The sequence below is a fragment of the Capra hircus genome, chromosome 15 (assembly GCF_001704415.2).
Source record: "Capra hircus breed San Clemente chromosome 15, ASM170441v1, whole genome shotgun sequence".
NCBI classification, from domain to species: domain Eukaryota; kingdom Metazoa; phylum Chordata; class Mammalia; order Artiodactyla; family Bovidae; genus Capra; species Capra hircus.
In genome coordinates, this window is record NC_030822.1 from 26,339,663 (window position 1) to 26,355,159 (window position 15,497).

Genomic DNA, 15,497 nt, shown 5'->3' on the forward strand with positions numbered 1-15,497 from the left:
CAAAGAGTCGGACACAACTGAGCGACTTCACTCACTCACTTATCAGTTCACCAACAGCAAAACCACCGTTATTATCCCCACCACCATCTTTACCACCATCATCATCACTGCCCTTACCATCACCTACACCATCACTACCTCCACCATTGCTGCCTCTGCCGCCAACACTTCCCTTCATTTCCATCCTCATTCCTCCATCTAATCACTCAGCAGAACCATAAATGTCATAAAACCATCAAAAACAAAGCACCCACGTCGATCCTGTCCTCAGAGATAAAAGGATACATGTTTGCAGACTCTGGTCTAAATGAGTGGATCTCTTACTCCTTTAGAGAAGTTTCTAGAGTAATTCAGAACAATGTAGCAGGATGCACAGAATAAGATGGTAGACTGAAAGGGCCAGAGTTCACCTTCTCTCATGAAAATACCAAAACTACTGCTAACTGCTGGAGAGTCATCAACAAAAAAGGACTGGAACCTGCCAGAAAAGATACTCTACTTCCAAAGACAAAGAAGCCACAGTGAGACAGTAGGAAGGGTGCATTCCCCATAAAATCCAATCCCATATATCCGGGGTGGGCAACCACAAACTGGAAAATAATTACATTGCAGAAGCTTTTCCACAGGAGTGAGAGCTCTGAGTCTCATGTCAGGCTCCCCAGCGTGGGGGTCTGACCAAGGGAAGAGGAGCCCCCAGAGCATTTGGCTTTGAAGGCCACCTGGGCTTAATTGCAGGAATTTTACAGGTCTGGGAGAAACAGAGACTCCCGTCTCAGAGGGTGCAAACAAGGTTTCACATGCACGTGGACCCAGGGCAAAGTAGCAGCTCCATAGGAGCCTGCAGGTCTTGGAGGGTCTCCTGGGGAGGTAGCGAGGACAACCATGGCTCACTGTGAGGACAAGTACACTTGTAGGGGAGGGACTGGGTATTATTTGGCATAGAGTTGTCCTGGAGGCCACCATTTTGACATCAAGATGTGGCCCCACTCAGCAGCCGAAGGCGCCAATGCTGTGATGCACCAGGCCGAACAACCAAAAGGACAGGAACACAGCCCCATTCCATCAGCAGACAGCAGCTTAAAGTCTTCCTGAGCCCACAGCCATCTCTTAAATACACCCCTTGACACAGCCTTGCCCACCAGAGGGACAAGATCCAGCTCTGGCCACCAGTGAGCAGGCACCAGTCCTTCACACCAGGAGGCCTGCACAAGCCTCTTAGACTAGCCCTGTCCACCAGAGGGCAGACACCAAAAGCAAGAGGAACTATAATCCTGCAGCCTGTGGGGCTGCAAACACAGAAAGACAAATTGAGACAGCAGAAGACTATGTTCCAGATGAAGGAACAGGATAAAACGCAGAAGAGCAACTAAGTGAAGGGGGGACAGACAACCTACCTGAAAAAGAATTCAGAGTAATGACGGTAAAGATGCTCGAAGATCTCAGAAAAAGAATGAAGGCACAGACGGAGAAGATGAAATAAATGTTTAACAAAGGGCTAGAAAATTTGAAGAAAATTAGAGATGAACAATAACTGAAATGAAAAATACACTAGGAGGAAAGATAGAATGAAGCAGAAGAAAGGATACGTGAGCCAGGAGACACAAAGGTGAAAATCACTGCCATAAAACAGAAAGAATAAAGGAAAAAAATGAAATGAGGACAGTTCAAGAGACCTCCAAGAAAACATTAAACACACTAACATTCACGTTATACAGGTCACAGAAGAAAAGGGAGAGAAAGGGCTGAGAATATATTTGAAGAGATAACAGGTGGAAACTTCCCAAATACAGGAAAGGAAACAGCCACCCAAGTCCAGGAAGCAAAAAGTCCCATACAGGATAAATTCAAGGGAGAACATGCCGATACATATTAATATACTGACAAAAACTGAAGACAAAAAGAAAATATTAAAAGCAACAAGGGAAAAAGAGCTTAGGAATATCCCATAATGTTATTAGCTGATTTTTCAGCAGAAACTCTGCAGGCCAGAAAGGAGAGGCAAAATACATTTAAAGTGATGAACTGGAAAAACCTACAAACAAGAATACCCAACAAGGCTCTCATTCAGATTCGATGGAGAAATCAAAAGCTTTACAGACAAGTAGAAGCTAGGAGAATTCAGCACCACCAGACTAACTTTGCAACAAATGCTAAAGAAACTTCTCTAGACAGAAAAGTCTACAACTAGAAACAAGAAAATAATGACTGGGAAAGCTCACTGGTAAAAGCAAACATACAGTAAACGTAGGAAATCATTTACACACAAAGATGGTATCAAGCCCAGCAATTGTGAGAAGAGGGTGCAAATGCAGAATATTAGAAATGCATTTGAAATGAAGTGACCAGCAACTTAAAACAATCATGGATACATGTAGACTGCTATATTGAAACTTCATGGCAACCACAAACCAAAAATCTACAATAGATACACACACACAAAAGGAAAAGGAATCCAAACACAACACTAAATATAGTCATCAAATCACAAGAGGACAGAACAAAAAAGGAAGAGAAGAAGCAAGAATTACAAAAACAATCCCAAAACAATTAACAAAATGGCAGAACATGGTAAGAACATGCATGAGTGCTAAGTCACTTCAGTTGTGTCCAACTCTTTGCAACACTATGGGCTGTAGCCTGCCAAGCTCCTCTGCCCATGGGATTCTTCAGGCAAGAATACTGGAATGGGTTGCCATGCTCTCCTCCAGGGGATCTTCCCAAGCCAGAGACTGAACCAGTGTCTCTTACATCTCCTGCACTGGCAGACAGGTTCTTTACCACTATCGCCACCTGGGAAGCATGCTGCTGCTGCCAAGTCGCTTCAGTCGTATCTGACTCTGTGCGTCCCCATAGACGGCAGCCCACCAGGCTCCCCCGTCCCTGGGATTCTCCAGGCAAGAACACTGGAGTGGGTTGCCATTTCCTTCCCCAATACATGAAAGTGAAAAGTGAAAGGGAAGTCGCTCAGTTGTGTCCGACTCTTAGTGACCCCATGGACTGCAGCCCACCAGGCTCCTCCATCCATGGGATTTTCCAGGCAAGAGTACTGGAGTGGGGTGCCTTTGCCTTCTCTCAATAAGAGCATACATATTGGTAATTACCTTAAATGAAAATGAATTAAATGCTACAACCAAAAGACATACACTACCTGAATGGATACAAAACCAAGACCCATGTATATTCTGTCTACGAGAAACCCACTTCAGATGTAGGGATATACACAGACTGAAAGTGAGGGGATGAAAACACACATTCCATGCAAATAGACATCAAAAGAAAGCTGGAGTAGTAACACTCCTATTAGACAAATAGGCTTTAAAATAAAGACTGTTATAAAAGACAAAGGAGGACACTACATAATGACCAAGGAGTCAATCCAAGAAGAAACTACTATAAATATATATGCACCCAACACAGGGACACCGCAATATATAGGGCAAATGCTAACAGCCATGAAAGAATGTATTGACAGTAACACACTAATAGTGGAGGACCCTAACACCCGATTTACATCAATGGACAGATCATCCAGACAGGAAATCAATAAAGAAACACAGGTCTTAAATGACACATTAGACCAGGTGTTCAGTTCAGTTCAGTCGCTCAGTCGTGTCCGACTCTTTGCGACCCCATGAATCGCAGCACACCAGGCCTCCCTGTCCATCACCATCTCCCAGAGTTCACTCAGACTCGCATCCATCGAGTCAGCGATGCCATCCAGCCATCTCATCCTCAGTTGCCCCCTTCTCCTCCTGCCCCCAATCCCTCCCAGCATCAGAGTCTTTTCCAATGAGTCAACTCTTCACATGAGGTGGCCAAAGTACTGGAGTTTCAGCTTCAGCATCATTCCTTCCAAAGAAATCCCAGGGCTGATCTCCTTCAGAATGGACTGGTTGGATGTCCTTGCAGTCCAAGGGACTCTCAAGAGTCTTCTCCAACACCACAGTTCAAAAGCATCAATTCTTTGGTGCTCAGCTTCTTCACAGTCCAACTCTCACATCCATACATGACCCCACAGGAAAAACCATAGCCTTGACTAGATGGACCTTAGTCGGCAAAGTAATGTCTCTGCTTTTGAATATGCTATCTAGGTTGGTCATCACTTTTCTTCCAAAGAGTTAGCATCTTTTAATTTCATGGCTGCAGTCACCATCTGCAGTGATTTTGGAGCCCAAAAAAATAAAGTCTGACACTGTTTCTACTATTTCCCCATCTATTTCCCATGAAGTGATGGGACCGGATGCCATGATTTTCGTTTTCCGAATGTTGAGCTTTAAGCCAACTTTTTCACTCTCCTCTTTTACTTTCATCAAGAGGCTTTTTAGCTCCTCTTCTTTAACAGATATTTATAAAGCATTTCACCCAAAAGCAGCAAATGCACATTCTTTTCAAGTGTACACAGAACATTCTCCAGAGTAGATCACATGCTGGGCCATAAAGCCAGCCTTAATAAATAAGAAGTGAAATCACATCAAGCATCTTTTCTGACCATAAAGCTATGAAATTAGAAATCAGCAACAAGAAAAAAAATGTAAAAAAAAAAACACAGACACATGGAGGATAAACAATAGGCTACTAAATAATCAATGGAGAAATCAAAAAATTCCTAGAGACAAATGAAAACAAAAACATGATAATCTATAACCTGTGGAATGCAGCAAAACTGTTCAAGAGGGAAGTTCATACAATACAATCTTACATCACATAAGAAGAAAAATCTCAAATAAACAATCTAACATTACACCAAAAGCAACTAGAGAAAGAAGAACAAACAGAGCCCAAAGTTAGTGGAAGGAAGAAAATCATAAATATCAGAGTAGAAATAAATGAAATAGAGACAAAGAAAATAATCCCAAAGATCAATGAAACTAAAAGCTGCTTCTTCAAAAAGATAAGACTGATAAACCTTTAGCCAGACTCATCAAGAAAAAAAGGGAGAGGGGGCAAATCAATAAAACTGGAAATGAAAAAAGGAGAAATTACAATACCACAGAATACAAAGGATTTTGAGACTACTACAAGCAACTATATGCCAATAAAATGGACAGTCTAGAGGAAATGGACAAATTCTTAGAGATGTACAATCTTCCAGAACTGAACCTAGAAGAAATAGAAAATACGAACAGACCAATCACAAGTACTGACATTGAAACTGTGATTCAAAAACTTCAAACAAACAAAAAAATCCAGGACCAGATGCCTTCACAGACTAATTCTATCAAACATTTAGAGAAGGATTGACATCTGTATTTCTGAAACTGTTTCAAAAAATTGCAGAGAAAACAACACTCCCAAACTCATTCTATGAGGCCACCATCACCCTGATACCAAAACCAGACAAAGATATCACCAAGAAGAAGAAAATCACTGATGAACACAGACATGAAAACCCTCAACAAAATACAAGCAAACCAAATTCAACACTACAGTAAAAGGCTCATGCACCATGATCAAGTGAGATTTATCCCAGGGATGCAAAAATTCTTCAATATTGGCAAGTCAATATGATCAACCTAATACATGCAGAAAACTGAAGAATAAAAACAATATGGTCAACCTCATACAAGCAGGAAAAGCTTTTGACAGAATTCAACAGCCATATGTGATCAAAACTCTCCAGAAAGTGGGCATAGAAACTAACTCAACATAACAAAGGCCATATATGACAAAACCACATCTAACATCCTTCACCATGGTGAAAAACTGAAAGTATTTCCTTTAAGACCAAAAACAAGAGAAGGATGTCCACTCTTGCCCCTTTTATTCAATGTAGTTTTGGAAGTTGTAGCCATGTCAATCAGAGAAGAAACAGAAATAAAAGGAATCCAAACTGAAAAAGAAGTAAAATAGTCACTGTTTGCATATGGTATGATACTACACAGTAAGTCCCCTACATACGAACCTTCAGGTTGTGAACTTCCAAAGGTGTACACGTGTTTGCATGTCCAGGCACATAAGTCAGTTCACGCATCTGGCATACATTGTCACGTGTGTGCACCCTCTCCGAGTGGCTGTGCTTTACTGCACAGTACTGTATAGCGTACAGTAGCACATTCTTTATTTCAAGCTAGATTTGCAAGAGGATGACTTTGTTGAACTCCTTGCTATGCAACACAAGGAGTTTACTAATGAAGACCTGATGGAACTGGAGGCCCAGACAAAGGACAGAGACAAGAGGAAGAAGTAACCAAACAGATTCACGACACAGGGAATGGCAAGATCTTCTCGATTTGAGGAGGCACTATCAGTTTTGAGGCACAGAACCTAAGCACAGAACAGTGCACGAAGCTTGCAGCTGCTGTTTAGAATGCCATCCAGGGCCACTGTGTCATGATGATGAGAAAAAAAAGAGCTTCTACCCAGACATCACTGGATCATTTTTTCAAGAGGGTAGATAGAATTGAATCCAGCAAGGAGCCAGAACCTGTGCCGTCAGTGTCAGACGTGAGTGAGATTGCAACTTGCCCTCCATCTCCTGGTGCTGGTGACCCTTCAGCTCTACCATCTCCCACCTCCTCTCCCTCCTTCAGGCAATAACCTTCTTGCCTGTTTACTCAATGCCAGCCTCTCTATGCCAGCTGTTGTACTGTACTTTGAAGGTACTACATGCAAGATTAGAAATGCTTTATTTTGTTGTCTTTTATGTGTTATTTGTGTGAAAAGTACTATAAGACTATATAGTACACTACTATATAGCTGATTGTGTTAGTTGGATACCTGTCAGACATAAACAAATTAGACTCATGGATGCACTCTCAGAACAAAACTCGTTCAAATGTAGGGGACCTACTATACATGGAAAATCCTAAAGATGCTACCAGAAAACTACTAGAGCTCATGAATGAACTTGGTAAAGTTTCAGGCTACAAAATTAATATGAAGAAATATCTTGCATTTCTATACAGTAACAACAAAAATCAGAAAGAGAAATTAAGGAAACAATCCCATTTACCATCACATCGAAAACAATAAAATACCTAGGAATAGACCTACGTAAGGAGGCAAAAACCCTGTACTCTGAAAACTGTAAGATGTTGATGAAAGAAACTGAAGGTGACAAAAACAGATGGAAAGATACACCATGTTCTTAGATTAGAAGAATCAATATTGTCAAAGTGTCTATACTGTCCAAGGCAATCTATGGATTCAATGCAATCCCTCTCAAATCACCAATGGCATTTTTCACAGAACTAAAATAAAAACCTTTAAAACCTTTAAAATCTGTATAGAGACACAAAAGAATCCGAATAGCCAAAGCAATCTTGAGAAAAAAGAAAACGGAGCTGGAGGAATCAGGCTCTCTGACTTCAGACTATTTACTACAAAGCTACAGTCAAAACAGTATGGCACTGGCACACAAGTAGAAATATAGATCAATGGAACATGATAGAAAGTCCAGAAATAGACCCAGGCACCTCTGGTCAACTAATGAATGACAAAGGAGGCAAAACTACACAATGGAGAAAAGACAGTCTCTTCAATAAATGGTGCTGGGAAAGCTGGACAGCTCCATGTAAAAGAATGAAATTAGAACACTCTCTAACACCATACACAAATATAAGCTCAAAATGGATTAAAGACCTAGATGTAAGACTGGATACTATAAAACGCTTGGAGGAAAAGATAGGCAGAACATTCTGTGACATAAATTGCAGCAATATCTTTTCCAATCCATCTCCTAGAGTAGCGAAAATAAAAACAAAAAGAAACACGTAGGAAACTCAAATGCTTTTGCACAGCAAAGGAAATCACCCACAAAACAGAAAGATAACAGAATGGGAGAAAATATTTGCAAACAATGCAACCAGCAAGGAATTAATCTCCAATATGTACAAACAACTCACGCAACTCAGCAGCAAACAAACAACCTAATCAAAAAATGGGCAGACGATCTAAATAGACATTTCTCCAAAGACATACAGATGGTCAAAAAGCACATGAAAGATGGTCAGTATCACTAATTATATCAGAGAAACACAAATCAAAACTACAGTGAAGTATTACCTCACACCCAATCAGAAAGGCCATATTCAAAAAGTCTACAAGTAATAAATGCTGGCAAGGATATGGAGAAAAGGGAACCCTCCTACCCTGCTGATGGGAATGTAAATTTGGCATGGCTATTGAACAACTAAGCACAGCACGCTATGGAAACAGCATGACAGGTCTTTTAAAAACTAAAAATAGAACTACCATGTGATCTAACATTCTCACTCCTGGGCATATATCCAGAGAAACCCATACTTTGAAAAGATATATGTGCCCCAGTGTTCACTGCAGTGCTATTTATAATAGCCAAGACATGCCAAGCAACCTAAATGTTCATCGACAGAGAAATGGATAAAGAATATGCCGTGAAAGTGTTAGTCGCTCAGTCATGTCTGACTCTCTACAACCCCATGGACTGTAGCCAGCTGTCCATGGAATTCTTCAGGCAAGAATACTGGAGTGGGTAGCCATTCCCTTTTCCAGGGGATCTTCCCAACCCAGGGATCGAACTCAGGTCTCCCACACTGCAGGCAGATTCTTTACCATCTGAGCCACCAGAGAAGCCCAAGAATATGTCATGCATATATATATACACAAAAGAATATTGCTGTTTAGTTGCTAAGTTGTGTCCAACTCTTGCAACCCCATGGACTATAGCCCACCAGGATCCTCTGTCCATGGGATTTCCCAGGCAAGAATACTGCAGTGGATTGCCATTTCTTTCTTCAGGGGATCTTCCCAAACCAGGGATCGAACACACGTCTCCTGCTTGGCAGGTGGATTCTTTACCACTGAGCCATCTGGAAAGCCCCACAATAGATTATTCAACCATTAAAAAGAATGAAATAATGCCATTTGCAGCAACATGGATGGACCCAGAGATTATCATACCAAGTAAAGTAAGTCAACGAAAGACACATATCATATGATATCTCTTATATGTGGAATCTAAGAAAAATTATACAAATGAACTTATTTACAAAACAGAAAAAGACATGCTGACTTCAAAAACAAATTTCGGGTTACCAAAGAGGAAAAGAGTGTGGGATAAATTTGGAGGTTGGTATTAACATATATACACTACTAAGTGTATTAATAAAATAGATAATCAATAAGGATCTACTATATAGCACAGGGATTTCTATCAATACTCTCTAATAAGCTATATGGGAAAAGAATCCAGAGAAGAATGAATATATGTTCACATATAACTAAATCACTTTGCTGTAAACCTGAATCTAACACAACATTGTAAATCAAATATACTCCAATATAAATGAATAAGTAAATAAAATGATTTGATAGAGATTTTTCAAAAAGAACAATACAGCACGTTGTGAAGCATGCACTCTGCGCCACGCAGTCACTAGAGCAGGGCAGGAACACCTCCCACAGGCAGGATTCAGGCTATTCTCCAAAGCCCTCACTCCAGTGTGCCATGCTCAGTCACTTCAGTCATGTCTGACCCTGTGGACAGTAGCCTGCCAGGCTTCCCTGCCCATCGCTATCTCCCGGAGTTTGCTCAGACTCATGTCCATTGAGTCAGTGATGCCATCCAACCATCTCATCCTCTGTCGCCCCCTTCTCCTCCTGCCATCTTTCCCAGCCTATGGGTTTGGTGCTAAACCTAAGAGGAGCCTAGACGACGCCGGCCTCCATGTGGCTAACCTTCCCACTCACTGATGGTGAGCCAGGGATAGCAACGCTGAGCCAAACTCAGCAAACAGCCAACTAAGAAGCAAGCAAGCTCTGCCAGAAAATTAGCTCTCACTCACCTTCTCACACCTGTACTCCCCAAACTTGACCCCTCGCACCACCTGCTGGTAGATGAGGTTAGTGGCCACATTGTCTTCTGAGGGGTTGTGCCAGGGCGTGAAGACCTCCTTGCGGAAGAAGAGCCTCCACGGGGCGTTGCGCTCCTGGGCACCCTGCTCCTTGGCGTACTGTTCACACTGGGAGATAGCGTCCATGACGTGGTCGCTGCCACTGCCCAGGGAGGACACCTGTGGGCAGAGGGTTAGAGGTCACCCAGCGGAAGGGTGAGCAGGCAGGGAAGGACTGCAAGGAGCCATCAACTGCACCAGCTGTTCTGGTTCAGATGGAAAACCAAGGCTCAGGGCAAGGAGGGGTCTGCCCAGGTCACCCAGGAGGCAGACCAGCAGAGGGGAACCCCTGGATCCCAACACGGGCGCTGAGCTGGCATAGCAACCAAGGGATTCCTATTTCCTAATGGAAGCTTTTTGTGAAACTCTGATGGGCACATGGTCACTGAAGACACAGAAGGTGTCTGTTGGTGAGAGAAATGGCATCAGAGAACATGTTGCCATCACTGGACCTGCTAGGATGGGGGGTAGGGGCATCTCTGCAGCCTGTGGTGATCCTGGGTGTGCAGGACCCAGCTCAGCTTCTCTGGTAGCTCAGTGGTAAAGAATCCATCTGCCAATGCAGGAGACACAAAAGATTCAGGTTCGATCCCTGGGTCAGGAAGATCCCCTGGAGAAGGAAATGGCAGATTCCCCAGAAAAGGAAATGCAACCCACTCTAGTATTCTTGCCTTGGCAAATCCCATGGACAGAGAAGCCTGGTGGGTCACAGTCCACGGGGTCGCACAGAGTCAGTCACGACTTAGTGACGAACCAACAACAAGGCCAGGCTCAGCAGAGAAGGCTCCAGGCCCATATGTGCCCCGAGAGGCATACAGTCTAGGTCTGGGTGGTCCAAAACAAGTGCAAAGAAACTACCGTTCCTGATAAGGAATCATAAGTCTATTTGCAAACAGGAAAACTGGATCTCAGAGCCAGTGGCTGTCTCTCCACCATGCTCTTTCTCTGTCATCAGCAGAGGGTTGGATCCACCTGGGCACCTATGCGTGCAGCAAGCCCTGGGCTTCAATCTCCGTTGTGTGGTTGGGTTTCTCTTTAGGTGCTTAGGATCCCTCCATGACCCTAAGGGGCTGGGGCAGGGCCAGGGTTCCCACTGGTTTACGGAGGAGGTAACTGAGGCCCTGGAAGTAACCGTGCAAGGGCGCCCGAGCCGGTAGGTGGCGGCAGTGGGGTGGGAGCTGGTGGGCGGCCCTGGTGGTGCCAGGAGGAGGTGCTTCCAGGCTGGCCTCACCTTATCAAACAGGGCGATGTAGAGGGAGAACCCGAAGCGGTCCTTGAGCGAGATCTTGTCGGCCAGCGCATTGCAGAGCTCCTTGGCTGTGGTCGCCGAGTCCGTCAACAGCGTCTTGGTGGTCCCATCCATGAACGTCACAGGCAACATGATGGGCTTCTTGGACTTGGTGGCCTGAAAGTGACCCAGGAGAGTTTGTGGGAATCCTTTCACTTCAGAACATCTCACTCCCTCTGGGCTCCCAGCTCCCTCTGGAGATGGAGCCCTCAGACCTAAACATCCCACAGCACATTGCCTGTCCCTGGTCACAGATGAAGCCATTGAGACACAGAGGAACACCCGCCAAGTCACGTTGACTATAAAGCCAGCAGATGGAGTCATTGCCCACTGGGGGCTTTCCTGTTCCAGGGGCTTGAGACTCCAGAACTTGAGGGTGCGTGCTTGAAAGACCACAGAATCCCAAAGCAGGGAATGTTTCCAGGGCACTGGAGTGTACGGTGACACAAGCGCGCACACACACAAGCACACACGCCCGGGGGCCACACCTGCAGCTCCAGCCAGCTGGGCGGCTGTGTTCGTGTCCCGTTGACAAAGGTCCTCCTGAGTCGCTCCTCACAGTACGGGGCGTAGCCAGGGGGTCCCCCATGGATGAAGTTCCGCAGGTACTACGGACAGAGGACCAGCTCAGGGGACCCCACTCCAGCCTCCCTCGGCCTCCCCACCTGTGAGACAGGCTGATAGGCTGGGACCTGGGACCCTTTGCCAGAGTGCTTGCACCTAGACAAATATTTCCTTGAGCAACAAAATACAAAGAAACCAAAAGGGACTGAAAATAACTGCACAGGTGCAGTGGGAGCAATTATGAACAATAAGATACCAAAAATGCCAGAAACCAACTGCCATTTCTGAGCTGCTGGGAGCAGAGGCAGGGACTTTTCCATGAGCCCTGCACACAGCACCACCACCAAGGGGGTGGGCAGACAACCCCTGATCGGACCCATCAATCAGTCCCCACCCTCACCTCATTTAAGGAGCCAGGGAGCAAGCAGCGGCACCCGTTTCTTGTTCTTGCTCCCTTGTACCACAGCACCAGCCTCAGTAAAGCCTTGCCTGAATTTCACGTCTGGCCTCTTATCAACTTCTATTGATTAAAAGGTTCATGGACCCAGGTCAGTAACACCTGGACCATCAGAGCAACTTTCCCAGGTCTCCTGCCTCTGGTTCCTCCACCCACAACCTGCTTCTAGGGACACCTCCATCCACGCCCCTCCTCAGCTTCTCAGGGCTCCCCACTGCCCTCTAGATCAAGTCCACGTGCCTCACACTGACAAAAAGGCTGTGACAATCCAGGCCTTTCTAGTCTTAGCCATGCCTCTGGCCTCACCCCACACACCACCCCTGCCCTGCACCCAGCTTAACTGCTCCTCTTCCTCCAGGGTCCACCTCCCTGACCTCCCCACTCCTCACAGTGCTGACCAGCTGGGCTGATCCAGCCGTCAGCTGCTCTGCCTCTGTGTCCCCAGGACCCAAAGCCTGGCACCCAGGGTCACAAAAGCGCCTTAGATGAACTGAAGTGCTTCAGACCAGCATGTGGAAGGTCCCAGAGATACTGCTGTTAAACTCAGCGTCTGCATAAATCAAGTGGGGCCAGGGGAGTCAGAAGTGAAGTGGTGGGTGCCTAGGAGGAGGGCCAGGAAGATGGGCCCCGCAGAGGCCGGGAGGTCTGGGAGGAGATGACCTGGGCAGGACCTCACTGCCAAGCCCCTCTGCCCTCTGAGGTGCTTCTCCATGCTCTGCTCATTGACACCAGAGACCGAGCCCAGTTCCCCTTCCCATCCCTAGAGGCCAAAAGCCTCCACTACCTTAACGAACTTCTCAGAGGGGGCGAAGCAGCCCACGCAGAGAGACACGAGGATCCAGCCCCGGGCGTAGCTGCTCTTGGAGGGGTTGTGAGTGAGCTGCTTGCTGATCTGGCAGTAGATCTCATCCCTAAGCAGAGTGGGATACAAGGAAGGGAGACAGACTGTCTCAGAGGGAAAGCCCACCCTCCATCCCAGCAGCAGATGAGATGCCTACTCCCCCACTTGAAAGGGATGACCCAGGAGGAGGGAGGTCAGTGGGACCAGGTGGGGAAGGCTGAGCCCAGGGCTCTGGGGAGGGTCTGGCTTTGGAAGAGACAGACTCATCGGACATGAAGCACGTTCGTACCTGACTCCAATCCAGAGTCCAGGGCCCCCGATCCACAGGGTGGTGCACACCCTGCTCTGGGCACGGGGCCATGGTCAGTAATGACCACTCTGATGGGAAGCACAGGCTCCATCCGCCCCCCCCACCCCTCACCAAGCTGCATGGCCTGGGCAGGTGAGTTCACCTCTGAGCCCCACCCACAGTCTCAGCAGCAGGTACAACTTCCACTAATGGAAACTGGCAGAGCAGGAAATGGGAAAAACATCTGGGGAGTTTCTCTGGGGGAGGAAATGAGTAGGGACTTTGATGTTCTCTTGATATGTTTCCTTATGTTTGAATATTTAAGTGGCCATGTATTACTTTTGATCCCTGGGTCAGGAAGATCCCCTGAAGGAGGAAATGGCAACCCACTCCAGTATTCTTGCCTGGAAAATTCCATGGGCAGAGGAGCCTTGCGGACTGGCAGTCCATGGGGTCGCAAAGAGTCGGACATGACTGAGCAAGTGAGCATGCACGCATTATTTTTGTAATCAGATAAAACAATGAAGGTAGTTTTTTGTTTTGTGTTGATTTCATTTTAAAGGGAAGTGATAGCACCCTCCTTATAAGACTGTTGTGAAGTAAAATGAGCCAAGGCTTATACAGCCCCTGGCACGATACCCAGCATAGTAAACCCCCAAAGATGCTAGCCTAGCTAAGCCTTAAGATGGTGCCTATCCATTCAGGGCCAAAGGCTGGCCCCACCGTGGTGCAGTAACCACCAGGGGGCACTCACTGCTGTTCTTCTCTCTTAGAAGGGCAGGTTTCTAATTCAGTGGCTCCCCAATTTTGAGAGCTCACAGACCAATACAACTTCAAAATAAATTCTAGAAGTTGCTAACTTACTAAGTTGAATAGCTTATAATTTAATTGTCATCAACTTATAATGACGAATAAGGACATTTAAAACACACCAAATACACAGCACCTGCCCACTGTCTATATCACAATCATTCTATAAAACAAAGGTAATTTTAATATCCAAAAAGTAGGAAGGGCAAAACCTCAGAACAAAGAACCGTGTTTTAAATAAATCAAACTTAGAAGCATCCTTATTTTCCCCATCTTGTCACAGACCAGTAGCTAGAAGCCCTGACCCTGTTCACTTTCTGAGCAGGAATATGGAGGTCGAGAGAAGGGAGGGATTAGTCGTGGACCCTCAGGGAGTCTGCACCTAGGCTTCTGACTCAGTCCAGGGCTCCTGGTACTGTGTTATTTAGAAGCACCACTTAAGGTCTGATGATGAGATTAATTAGGAGGTAAATTCTTGACCCTTAAACATACCTTGAGCAATTACCTTTTCTCCCCAGGGGCTGACAGCCCCAAGTGCTACATCTGGCGAGCAAGGTAGTAACTGGCCTCAAGGAGCAATGAAAGAGAGGCCAGTGACCCCTGGGCAAAACTCTTCCCTTCTCTGGACCTCCTGTCTCCTATTGGTAAGATGATACTTGACCTCCCCACCCACCCCATCCTGCTGTTCTCCCAGCCAACACACGAGTTCGTGGTCGGCTCTCCTAACCAGACATCTTGTGCAGATGGAATTCTCACAGAAACCGTGTTTTCAAGCAACTGATGCAGCTGAGTTGATTCCTTAATTGCTCCTGAAAAGTCACAGACCATCCCAGCTCTTCCACAACACCCCAGGGACCCAAGCAAAGGCCTCTCCTTGGCCTGGGTGGGGAAGGGGGGCATGTGCTGGATGCCTTCTGACCACAGTAACCCTGAGCACAGGCCTGGGCGGGGTGCACTGAAGGTGCCAGCAGGGATGGGTTACACATCAGATAATGCTAATAGCCAACAGCTACCATCTACTGAGTGCCCACTATGGAGGTCCTAGGTCACACTTTTCATAGTTTTATCCGCCCACAAGCCTACAAGGTAGGTACTATTATCATTCCATCTTAACAGAGGAGGAAACTGAAGCTTGCAAAGATAAAATCACTCTACCAAGACTACACAACCAGCCACCAGCAGAGCTAAACCCAGGCCTGCTTGGCTTAATCAGTTGCTAAATTGGACTGCAAGGAGATCCAACCAGTCCATCCTAAAGGAGATTAATCCTGGCTGTTCATTAGAGGGACTGATGTTGAAGCTGAAGCTCCAATACTTTGGCCACCTGATGCAGAGAGCTGACTCATTTGAAAAGACTGTGATGCTGGGAAAGATTG

General features: G+C 45.8%; 1 protein-coding gene across 1 annotated transcript in view; it reads right to left on the minus strand.

Moving 5' to 3' along the window:
- The window catches only part of MYO7A (myosin VIIA), a 104,379-nt gene that overhangs the window by 24,473 nt on the left and 64,409 nt on the right, over positions 1–15,497 (minus strand). The window contains exons 29-32 of the mRNA XM_018059307.1: positions 12,966–13,092; positions 11,649–11,768; positions 11,104–11,277; positions 9,765–9,992 (exon numbers count right to left, since the gene is read on the minus strand). Of these exons, the coding sequence (XP_017914796.1) occupies positions 9,765–9,992; positions 11,104–11,277; positions 11,649–11,768; positions 12,966–13,092 (649 nt within the window). The remainder of the gene's footprint in view (positions 1–9,764; positions 9,993–11,103; positions 11,278–11,648; positions 11,769–12,965; positions 13,093–15,497) is intronic.